This window comes from Equus asinus, chromosome 14 (genome assembly GCF_041296235.1).
Source record: "Equus asinus isolate D_3611 breed Donkey chromosome 14, EquAss-T2T_v2, whole genome shotgun sequence".
Lineage (NCBI taxonomy): Eukaryota > Metazoa > Chordata > Mammalia > Perissodactyla > Equidae > Equus > Equus asinus.
Genome location: NC_091803.1, coordinates 14,759,206 through 14,771,330, shown reverse-complemented (window position 1 = coordinate 14,771,330; position 12,125 = coordinate 14,759,206). Strand labels below are relative to the sequence as shown.

General features: G+C 54.9%; 2 protein-coding genes across 3 annotated transcripts in view; both read right to left on the bottom strand.

Moving 5' to 3' along the window:
- LOC106839349 (mucin-3A-like) overlaps window positions 1-3,637 on the bottom strand; it is a 40,009-nt gene extending 36,372 nt beyond the window's left edge. Inside the window, exon 1 of one of the 2 annotated variants that reach the window (XM_070484370.1) lies at window positions 3,293-3,637. The gene's annotated coding sequence lies outside the window, so the exon portion shown is untranslated. The remainder of the gene's footprint in view (window positions 1-3,292) is intronic. The other variant, XM_014854010.3, reaches the window with a different exon arrangement.
- Window positions 3,638-6,180: 2,543 nt separating this feature from the next.
- Window positions 6,181-11,776, bottom strand: LOC106839350 (mucin-3A-like). The gene is given in 11 exon segments (XM_070485390.1): window positions 6,181-6,586; window positions 6,736-6,895; window positions 7,228-7,293; window positions 7,662-7,810; window positions 8,413-8,471; window positions 8,566-8,681; window positions 9,647-9,737; window positions 10,039-10,169; window positions 10,172-10,656; window positions 10,979-11,079; window positions 11,744-11,776. Coding segments are annotated over 11 exon segments (1,797 nt in total).
- Between the last annotated feature and the right edge of the window lie 349 nt (window positions 11,777-12,125).

Below are 12,125 nucleotides of genomic sequence, written 5' to 3'. Positions count from 1 at the left end.
TCACTCACTGGCCCAGTTTCTACACAAGACAGTGTTCTTGGTTGCAAAGAACAGAAGCAGGAAATACGTTTATTGGGATGTTAATAAGTAGCCCAGGGAATTTACGTGGCCAGGACTACAGTTAAATCATGCAATGGTTAAAGTCTAGTTGGTTGCTTCACCCGCCACCAGCGCCACCACCAGTATCAGCCTTGGACACTGATGCCACAGCCAGCACCACTGCACCAAGACACAAGACGCCACTGCCACCTCTTACCACCATCGTCAGAATGAATTTCTAAATATTTCCCTGCTTTATGCAATACTCATTCCACATTCAGATATCTCACTGGTCAAGCTTAGGTCACAAGCCCACGTTCTAGCTGCCAGAGAAGCAAAAGGGGAACTCGATGCCTCCATCCAGTTTCTGTGATAGGAGGTGAAGCTGGCATTCTACCATCTTAAGATTTCCCCAAATGAGATTGGATATTTGTATACTTGGCAGCGAAAAGCAACAGATTACCTGATAGGTCTGTTCTATTAGAGAAAAATCATAAAAACTAGTCTGTTAAGTAATCATCCTAGGAATTTTAGTAGAGGTGGTGATAGTACCAAATATTGTTTAAGTGTTGAGAAAGTATAAGCAATATTGATGATCGTTGTGGAAATTGTCCATGCACTAGAGATATTGGGAGTGGTGGCCATATCACTTGTGTATGGAATTCCTAGAATGAGGGTACTGGGGAAAATTTGGTGTTAACAAAAAAATCCCAGTAGCGGGCTGTTGGTTACTTATTGAACATCTATCCTCTGCCCTTTTTCCTTTCTAACACACTCCTTTTTTGTTCCCATAGTCAGTATGAGTCAGGGAATGTGACCCCGTCCCAGCACTATGGGTAGATCCTGTGTAGTCGAAGGCAATCAGAGCAATCCCATCCCCCACCAATGCCCAATGTGTGAATGACACCATTCTAATCAACAAGACAGTGAGGGAAAATCTGCTAGGGGCTCCCGGGAAAGAGTCCCTAGCATCTAAGAAAGAGACACAGGAAGGATTATCTCTCTTGTTGGTCTGGACCTTCCAATTCTGGTCCATTCCCTACTTTCAGCCTGAGTTAGGCAGAGAAGAGAATTGGTAAGAACCTGGGCTCTTGATGACATCTCTGAGCTACTGACTTTCTCATTCCTAGAGGCTGATCTGTCTCCGGACTTTTTATAAGATAATACAAATCCTTAATGTTTAACCACTTTGAGTCACAATTTCCATAACTTGCAGCCAAAACATCCTAAGTGATATATAGCTAAGGAGACAGTTGTAGGTGAGATAGGGTTCATTTGGCTACTTAACACCAATACCACTTGGCTTTTATGCTCTTGTTTCCCAAAGGCGCTCCCTCGCCGCCAGGCTTTCCCCACAAAACCTCATGCCCATCAGGCATCCACCCCCTCACCTTCAGGGCATTTCTCCCCTCAGGTCCCCTGCACAGTGCTGTGCGTGTTTGTCTACCTTCCCAGGCTGGTATTCCTTCCCCCTATGGTTTTTTGTCCAAAACACCATCAGTCTACCCAGTGAAACGGAATACCCACCCAGAGGAGGCTGCAGATTCGCAACAAGGAAAACCACAGATGCCCTTGTGGTCTCTGACCCCACATCTGAACCCCTCCTGGGGACCCAGAATACCTGCAGGGGGTGGTGGCGTCACAGAGGGCTGAGGTCCTCTCGTGTGGGGATAGGGCAGCACCAACCCAGTGCCAAAGGGGTGAGGTCATGTTAATTGTTGGCAATGTGACGCCAGTAGGTCACTCACCCTCTTAAGCTTCAATTTCCTGTCCACTTTCACTTCCTTACACAATCTTCCTTGGGAGGGTCCTATGGGCTGCCTGTTGTGAAACGCCCTTGTACATAGCAGAGCCTCCTGCAAGTGGGGCCAGGGGCCTCTGGCTGTCAAGAGACCTTCTGGAGTCCCCTGGAAGGGCCCTGGCCTCGCCCCCTCCTGACAGCTCTCTGCACTTATCATAGAGTTGCTTTTGGATTCCTGCATGCTAATGGGTTCACCTGTGTCAACATTATCTTTTCTAGGCAATTGCAAGTGCTTTAGGAAAACGGGCCTGCTTGGGTGAGTAGCTCCAATTACACGTGCTGGGGGACACAAACCCTTGCTGACTGTTTGGTCCTTCACCACCATCATCATGACCACCACCAACCCTCTCCTCAGATAACCTGGCCAGAGAGAGGCCAGGAGTCTGCCCGGGACCAGGGACAGAGAAAACCCTTTGAAAGGTTGACACTTGCCCATAGCTTCCTAGTCTCTGTATATCACCCTAATGCTAATATATCTGTAATTAATGTACTTTCATAATGTCCCTAAAGCCACACACGTCACACCCCCGGCCCTGATCTTCTTCCTTCAGTGACTCCAGCCTGCGCTGCTGCACCCCCAAAATGCCTGGATGGGGGAAGGAGGCATGACGGGGCATGGCGGGCTGAGGGGCCTCTAACGGCCTACGTTCCCTGACAGGTTGCCTCATAGCCCGCCATGCAGCACGCCACAGACCACCACCTCCATGCCCCTGCCCACTTACCACTCCTCCCCACACACCTGCAGGCCGTTCAACTGAGTGCTGCCTCTTCACCTGGGGCCTTGGGCTCGCTGCCCCATGCCCCTTGCCCCCCTGGCCACCCTGCCCTCTGCATCCCCGGGCTCTTCCCTGTCCTTGGGGAGAGGACCGAAAGTCTGTTCTGCACTGTAACCAGTCCCTTCCCATAGAAACGACCGTGGCAAGGTTCCAGAAGGACCCCCGAGCCTGTGTCTCCCCCTCAGTCCTCAGCCATTTCTAACTAGGGAGGCTCTCCTCCAAGAAATGGGGAAGCTGCCGGACGCCCCAGATGCCTTCCCTCCCCAGTCAGGGCTACAGCCTGGATAGTACTTCCGTGAGGTGTGGACAGGCCCAGCCCTCTAGGCAGAGCAACCTGCAGGGTGAGGGCAGCCAGAGCGCACCATCTAGGTGAAGAAAAAGCACCCCCTCCACCTGGAGAATCGGGGGGTAAATTCCAGCCCCACTCGGCCTTCGGCCAGAGCCTTGGTATAAGCCATCAACTGCACAACCACAAGCCATGCCCCTTCCTCTGCACCTGCAGGTCTAGGGTGACCCCTTTAGCGCCCCAAAGGCAGGAAGGTGTCACAGCCTGGGTGTCCAGCCCTTTGAAAGCCCTGTTCTCTGCAAAGGGAGGGAGATAAGGACAGAGGCCAGCCACCTGAAGCCCTGCCTGAGGCCAGCACACACAGGGACGGCAGGGCCAGGTCTCACTCACCTGTCGTCGGCGTTGTCACTGTAGCAGTCACCCCAAGCCAGAGAGCCAGTGGCAGGATCTGGAACACCAGCATCTACCAGAGAGTGCAGGCCTGGCTGCAGGGTCTTCCTCATCAGGAGGGATCAAGAAATGAGCACCTCCCAGGGAGGGATCAGCTATAAAAAGGACCCTGGAGACCTTTGCCTTGGGAAGGACAGCGCCTGGCCCAGGGTGGGGGTACAGCAATGGGGCTTGGTGGGTGGCGCATGACGACCAATGGGAATTGGTCAAAGGGCAACCTGTCAACCTTCCTCCCCTCTAACTCCAGGAGAGCTGACCGCCCTTCAGCCAGGGTCTCTCCAGCGGAAGCCTGAGCCATGGGTGGGGCAGGGCAAGAGGGAGGGACAGGCGGCTGGAGTTGTAAGTGTGTGACAGCTGGCTGCCAAGAAGCCAGGGCCAAGAAGAACTAGGGAGACGGTGACGATGGAGGGAGGGGTGAAAGAGCCCTGGAAGGAGCAGTCACCGACAGGCCAGGCTGAGGGAAGGACACTCCGCCCCCACCCAGCCTCCTCGGAGGCCCCTCTTTCTTCCAGACTTCCCTTCCCATCATCCATCTCAAGCTGCCACATGCCAAATTTCCAGTGCCTTGCCCTGGGCCTCGGACCACCAGCCCTTCTCCTGGGTGGGGCTCACACCTGAGCCTTTATGATCCTGGTCTCCTCCCTGGCCACTGCCAGTTCCATTCCTGTCATGGGCAAAGGTCCCAGGGGCCTTTCCCAAACTCCCACCCAAAGAACCTCACTCCATCGGCCCCAACCTCCTTCAGCTCCCGCCTGACAGGCCTGGCTGCCAACTACAGTGGGAAGAGGAGAACCCAAAGCCTGGGCATGCAGGCCCTTCTGCCCGTGTGTGTCTGACCCCGGGACCCGGGGAGGTGAAGGTCTTTGGGGAGGCCCAGCTTACCCATCAGCACAAATGGCAGCTGACCCAGCCTGGGCCACCCACCTCCCTGACCCAGCCCTGAGCTCCTGACGTCAAGGGGGAGGGGCAAGGATGACAAACCCAAGAGGGCTTCACCTTCTGCCAGTCAACAGTCTCTCCTGACCCCACCCACTCCCTAAAAATCTGGGCCCCCCAATCTCTATGCTCCCTGTGAAGACAGCAATGGTCCCTGAGAGCTGCCCACAGACCCCTCCCTTCCTCGCTGCGAGAAACAGGTGCTCCCGGGCCCCCCGCAACAGCTCCTCTGGATGTCCCTGTTCTCAACCTAGCGGAGACACCAGCAAGTGAGACGAAGAAAGACACAGAGCAGCATTGTTTACAATAAATGCTATATTGTGTTCACATGGGAGAATTGGAGGATTGCAGACTTCCTGTCCCCAAATGAGACCTTCCTGCGAAGGAGGCTGAGGGCTTCTGGGCTGAGAGGTTACTGCAGGGATGGGGTGAGACCCAAGAGAGGAAGGGAGAGGAGGAGCTGGCAAGGGGGTGGGAAAGGGAGGTGAGGCAGTAAGGAAGGAGAGGGAGTTAGGAAAGGAGGAGGAGGGGGCTGAGGGAGCTTCCTCACCTCAGGGTCCCACTTCCCCTCATCCTTGAGGACCTGGAGAAATCCACACCCCACATCCCACCCCCACCCACGGGGATCCAGGGCCCTTGGGGGAGAGGAAAGGATGGAGCAACAGAAGGGGAAACTAAGGTCTGGGGAGTACCAGCTAGTGGTCCTAAGTGGCAGAGGGCATAGGGACAGGGGTCAGGGAGAGGGAGGAGGACTTAGGACTGGGACACTGGGATGGGGGTTAAGGATTTAGGGTGGAGGGGACAAGGATGGGGAAGTGGAGAAAACAGAAACAGGGAGAGATGTAGGACTGGGAGCTGGATAGGGGAGTAATTTAAGAAGGGGGTTTAGACGGGGAGAAGATATAAGCAATGCGGGAAGGGTCCCCCAGGGAGTTACTTTAGCAAAGGGTAGGAGGCAGGGATGGGCTGATGGCTGGCGACAGGTGTTGAGGGGCAGGTGGTAGGGATGCGCACAGGGAACTAGAGACTGAGGCCTGAGATGGGCAAAGGATGTGGGGACTGGGGATCTGAGAGAGGCCACATAAGATGAGGGCTGACACAGGAAGGTGCATTGGGACAGAGGTCTGAGCGACCACATCTGGTTTGCACAATGACTCTTCAAGGTATCAGGACAAGTATGCTATACACATTTTACAAGTTCAGAGAAGCTACTGAGTTGCCCAAGGTCCCACAGTGGAAGATCCTGGATTTGACCTGGGTCTGCAGGTGGGTTTCACCAAAGTTCAGAGGGTGCCGGTCTGGGGACAGTCTGATTTTGCCCAGGATTCCAGGAGGCTGAGCTGCACGCGTCCTTGGCCATCTCTTGAAATGGATGCAGAGCAGATGCTTCCTTCCCGCTGTCCAGGGCAGGTGGACAGAGTAGGGCAGGGCTCACATCGAGGACAAGTCCACCTCAGGTCTCTGGGTGTGCACCTGCCACAGAGCACATGAGAGGGAGTCAGAACAGGAGCCACCCCGCTCAGGCTGGCTGGGAGTTCACTGCCTCCTGGTCCCAGCCCAGCCGCCTGCTCTGGTGAGCAGGTGGGGCATCTGGAGCTGGACCTGGGAGAACCTACCATCCCCCCTTTGCCCTCTCACCCTCACATTGGTGTCCACCTTCTCCAAGGCCACCTGGAAATTTTCATCCCTGACTAGAGAGTGAGAAAAGAGGAGGGGAGAGAAGAGGGAGAGGGAAGAAATGTGAGGGAGGCAGGGCTTCAGGGGGCTCCTGTGCCCCAACGTGCCCTGCAGGGTCAGCCTGTACAGGACCTGGCCTTCCCCAGGAGGGGCACGGGGAAGAGGCGACGCCAGAGCCCTGGCACGAGGTAAGTGTCTGTCCTGTCCAGGGAAGGTCAGCCGGTATTGCCCAGGCTGCCGTGATGCCCAGGGAAACCCCTGCCCCACTTGCCCAGGAGGCAGGACTCACAAGGTCGGTCATCCTGGAAGCCCAAGTTGGAAAAAGTCCCCGCGGTGTCCTCGTCCCAGATCTCAAACCACTTCTTGTCATCGTCCAAGGACCTGGGTGGGGGCACCGCAGCGTCAGGGCAGGGCCTCCGCGTCTGTGACCCTTGTGCGGCCCTCACCCCTACTCCCAGGGTGACCGGGCTCCGCCTAGGCCGCCCCTCCTCTGCCAGTCAGTGCCTGAAGAAGAGGGTCAGCTCCACCATCAGCAGCGCCCAGGCCCCCGCCAGGCCTCCGACCAGCGCCCTCCACTGGACGGCCACCTCGCAGAACCAGTGCGTGTCTGTGGAGAAGCAGCTGGGGAGGGGGTTACAGGTCACAGACCCTGCCACCTCCCCTACCCAGCCCTGTCAACTCGCTCAACTGGACTCAGACAGGGCTGGCAGCAGGGCGGGGCTCCCCATAGGGCGAGTCCGCGGGGCTCCCAAGTGTGGGCAGGGCCTCGCCTGCACTCGGGACCGCTCTTCTGCACAAAGCACTGGCCCAGGTTACAGTCAATGGCTCCTTCCACATCTGACGTGCAGTTGGTGACAGAGCAAAGCCGCTTCTCCTCCAAGGGGAAGTAATAATCCTCATAGCCCTCGACAGCAGCACGACGGCTGATGGCTGTGGGGAGGAGAGGGGGTTGCAGAGAGACTACCCAGGAGCCTGGTTATGGGGATTCTGAAAATGGATGGGGAGGACTCCATTTCCGAGGGTGGGGTGTTGTGGGGTAGACCATGGGATCTGAAGTGGGCAAGGAAGGCCCCCAGGACTCTCACCGTCTCCTCACCCTGCCTCCCAGTGCTCAGGTGGAAGCTGATAATAAGGGCCAGGAAGACATCACTTGCCTCCCCAAAGGTTCTCCCCTCCTCCCCAGAGAATTTCAGTGAGCAGATGTCCCTGGGGAGAGGGGTCATGGCCCCCTGGGGCCACTCAGTCCTTTGTCCCCCATTCACCTTGCTGGATCAGCTCCGTCCTGGTGTCCTTTCTCACAGTGATGCAGTCAGGCTTAAAACACAGGTCTGGGGCACAGAGGCACAGGTGGAATTGGGGTGGGTCAAGGGGTCCGGGCCAGGGAAGCAGGGCAGGCATGGGGGAGGGCAGAAAGGGCTCATCTTCCCCAAATAATCCGGGGTCCTCAGCCATCCTGGAGACCTTGAGCAGAATGTCAGGGGGGCTCTTCCCCAGCACCCAGGTTCTGACAAACCCCTCCTTAGCCCCATCCTAGACCCAGTTGGCTGTGAACCTGTGCCTCTTCTCCCAACCTGCCAGAGGTACCACAGGGCTGCCACCTGAGCCCAGGAGGCCCCTGTCTGAGCTGGAGTAAGCTGGGATGTTGGCTGTGACCATGACCCCTCCCTCCAGCCCAAGGCCCCCAGCCTTGGCTCACTCTGGTTTTTCTGGCAGCTGTCCACATCCTGGCTGACATTCTGAAGCTCGCCTTTCAGGACCGTCTTCACCGTCTCATAGTTTGTCTCCAGATGGGAGCTGAAGGGCAACTCCAGCAGGACCACATAGTCCACCACAATGCTGCCATTCCTGAAGGGGTCAAGAAGTTAGGGGCCTTACAGGCCTCCCAGGCCTGGGGCACAGACGTTCTAGAAGGGCACATCCAGGGCCAACCATAGGTGCGCAGGTGTAGAGGGGAAGGGGGCAAGGGCAACGAGTTGGGATTCCAGGCACGTTATTTTCAGAAGGGGCTGCCAGCACCCCTGACGTCGTCAGCCTGGGAAGGCAGGACTAGGAATGATTGGCATTCCTTTGCGTTGCCTCAAGCCATTACCAAACCAGGCCCTCCTGGGTTCTCTGCCTCGCTCATGCTGACCCACTCAGCAGACCAGGTGCCAGCCAGAATGAGACCAGCTACAGTCCAGACACCAGACTTCCCTCCAGCCCTCAGGTACCACTTCCCTACATGTTCCATGCAATCTCTCTCCTTCCGACTTGCTTAGAGAGGAGGGGTGGTGCCCTCCTTCAGAGAAATGGCTCCAGAAAGTGATCACTAAATTCCCCACACTCCCTCCACCCCTCCCTTTATGAAGTCTGATGATTCCAAAACCAAGGGATGGCTTCTCCAGCCTTTCTTTATGCCCCCTTCCCCCACCTCACTCTGTCTCCACAGCCTCAGAAGGGTCTCCTACCTCAGAGACAGGATCTCCACGTCCTTGAACCCCTGCACCTTTTGGTAAATCTTCTGCATCTGAAATGTGAAAAATTGCTGGCTCACGTCTGAACCTCCAGAGCTGAGGGCAACCAGGGGAGGACCTTTGAGTTCCCTACCCCTTCGCCCTCACCTGACTGCGGAAGATGCTGCTGATATCCTTGTAGGCCTTGGAAGTGTTGTCATGGAGATCCGGGAAGAACTCCTGGTCGACAGCCACCTCCATGCCCACTTCAGCGTCCACAGTTTCTGCACACGGCATGCCCTGCTCTGGTCACTTCACCATCCTTCCTGTCTGACATCACCCCCACCACCCTGACCTGAAGGCTCCTCCCATGCACCCTCTCCGTGTTCCCAAGGACTGATTGAAGAGCAGGAGGGAGAAAGGTAGGAATTCTGGGATGACTTGTCCCAAGAAGAGGGAAAGAATGGAAGTCAGGGTGCTCTCGTTGTCTGCCGCAGTGGGAGGCGAATAATGGCCCCCACCGATACCTAGGTCTCACTCCCCAGAACCTGTGAATATCTTCTGCTAGATACGGGAGGAATCAAGGTTCAGGTGGAATGAAGATTGCTGATCGGCTGACGTTAATTTGGGAAAATTAATGTGGACTATGGGCAAATGAATGTCCACCCAGGTGGACCCAATGTAATCACGAGGGTCCTTAACAGTGGAAGACAGAGGCAAAAAGAGTCAGAATGAGTCAGGTGAAGACATGACTAGAAGAGAAAGGCACAGAGATGCAATGCTGCTGGCTTTGAAGATGGAGAGAGGGGAGCTTGAGACAAGGAAGGTGGGAGGCACCAGAGCCTGGAAAGGGCACAGAAATGGATTCTTTCCCAGAGACTCCAGAAAGGAGCACAGCCCTGCCGACACCTTGATTTAGCCCAGCAAGACCATGTCAGATTCTAATCTGGAGAACTGTAAGATGAGACATTTGTGTTGTTACAGTTGCGAAGTTTGTGGTAATTTGTGACAGCAGCAATTAAAAACAATTACAGCTCCAAGCAACCCCAACCAGGAGTGTGTTCCCAGCCACACATGAAGGTGATGGTGGAGAGGAGGTGTGGGTTAGCAGAGGGCATGAGAGCGAAGGCAGGAATGGAGGATGTGGGCATTACGGCATGGGTGCCTCCACACGGACCACAGGGCTGGGCCCAGGGAGAGTCAGTGACAGCCAGGAGACAGTGCAGAGGACAGGGCCCCGGAAACTCACCCAAATCCATCTGTTCCACGGCAAACTCGCAGTGGAATCCATAGAAGGTGCTGGGGCAGACACTCCTGAGGCCATCCCATTGACCCTCGTACTGTCACATGCTGCCCTGGCGCTGACAGCAGTTCCAGAGAACCCCAGGGGTCAGAGGCAGCAGTCCTGAATCCATGTGCCATCATTCTCACAGGTGCCTGGGCAGCATGAGAAGAAAGGGAAGTTCACGATAGGGCCTGACCTTGATGACACAGGAATTTAGCAGGAGAGGGAACATGGAGGTAGGAGGTCCAACCTGGGGTGGTGTTCACCTGAGCAGTGCTCGAAGTTGTGGTCATCTGAGTAGTGGTGGAAGCTGTACTTGGTGATCTAAGGGTGGTAGCAGTTTGAGGGGTGGTTGCCAGTGTTCTTGGAGTCTGGGTAGTGGGTGAGGTGGAGCCAGTCAAGTTGCTTGAAGAGGTCACAGCAGTTGGAACGCTGCTGCTTGGTTTGGTGGTCTGTGGGAGGCTAGTGAAGCCAGACGTACTTGCATGGTCACAGAGTTGGTGCTCATCCAAGTCCCAGCAGGGGGTCTTTGTGTGCTTGTCAAAACTGTGTTGACGGGGACAGTCCCAGTGCTGATAGAACTAGGAGCATCACTTATGAGGTTGGTGGGACCAGTTTCGAGAACTGAAGTAGAAGTGTCCAGAGGTGTAGGAAAGACAGTAGTCATACTGGTGGGTCCAGGAAGGGTGACCTTCTCAGTGGTAGAGGGAATGACTGATAATGAGATGGTGGGCGTAAAGGTAACTTCATGAGTTGGATCCATTTCCACACATGGAGTAGTGGAAGAAGCAGGCACTGTCGTAACTGATATACTTTCTGGACATGGGGCGGTGGAAGAACTAAAGATAGTAGGAGTGATGGTTGTTTCGGTAAGAATAGGGATCACAGGAGTCTGGGGTGTAGAAAAGCTTGTAGTAGCAGACAAAGAGGGAGTAGAAAAAGTGGTGACGGGAGAAGACCTTGTATTTTCTGTACTGGTGATGGGCAGGGGATGGAGGAAGAGAGCTAGGGGTGAACTCTGAACTTACTCTGCTGGAAGACAGAGTAGAGGATGTTTTTGCTGTGCAGGCAGAAGAAAGGATGATGGTACTGAAGGGGTACTTATGGCATTTGTACGTGTATTCAAAGCAGAGGAGGATGGTGTGGGAGAAACACTAGAAGGAATCTGTGGTATTGTCGAGGTGGCTGTTGTTAGAACGCGTACAGTAGCAGTAGTGTCTAAGTCTGTAGTTGAGGCACTGGCAGAATTACCAGTGACCAAGGTGGCAGGGGGTGAGGTGTCAGTGGGAGTGCTACTTCCAGTTATGGCCAGGGTGACAGAGGTAGTGGGAGATGTCAGGGGGGATGTGGCATGGGTTGTGGGCAGTGTAGTAACAAGGGTGGATGGACGGATATTGCTGGTGGTCAAAGGGAAGTCTGGTTCTGTGGTTGGGGGAGGTGGAGATGATATAAGCACACTCATGGGTGGTGTCAGGATGTTGATGATCATGGGGGTAGAGGTGGTGGATGTTGGTGAAGAGACGACATTCGTGGGAGTGACTGATGACGTAAACGGGGGAAGAGCAGTGGTGCCTGTATTGGGAGCTTGTGTGAGAAGGTCACTGGTGGGCATAAGGGTGATTTTCCTGGTGGTTGTGGCATGAGCGGTTGTGTAGGTCGTCTTGGCTGTTTGCATCGTGGGTGGAGTGGAGGAGTGTGATCCCATGGTTGTTGAGGTTGTGAACGTATGGGTCATAGTGTGTACCGGGGTTGATCCTGTGGTTGTACGCAGTGTAATTGTGCTACTTGCAGATGAGGTGATATCTTCCGTAGCGTTATCCCCGGACTAAGGGTAGATGTGGAAGAGGAGCCTGCAGATGTACCTGGAACACTTCTTGAGAGGGAGGGAGATGGAGTGGGATGTGTGCTCGTGAGCATAGGTGATATGCTAGGTGTTGTGTCAGAAGTGATGGTGACACTGAAGGTCGTTTCTGTACTGTGTGAGGTGGAGGATGAATGGACAGTGGAAGTGGGTGACGTCAACATATTGGAGAAAGTGAATGTAGAGGTGAGGTCACTTACGGTGGTCCAGGAGCCAGTAGTGCCCAAAGACATGTGGGTGATGGTGGATGTTGTTGTTGGGATACCAGTGCTAACAGAAGATATGGTTGTGCTGTGGGTTTGTGTTTGGTATCAGAGAGAGGGCACGATGGGGTTACCGCAGATGTGGTTGTGTTTCCTGTGGACGGGAGGTTTGAAGAAGTGGCCTCTGAGGTAGTGGGTAGTGTTGTCAGGGTGAGTGTTTTTACAATGTGTGAGGTAGAAGTCATGGCCGTGTCCACAGCTGAGGAAGTGGGGGAAGTGACTGTGATTGATTTGGCAGGGGTCAAAGTGTCAGTGGGAGTGGTGCTTTCATTTGTGCTCCATGTGACAGTGGTAGTGGGAGATGTCAGGGTGGATGTGG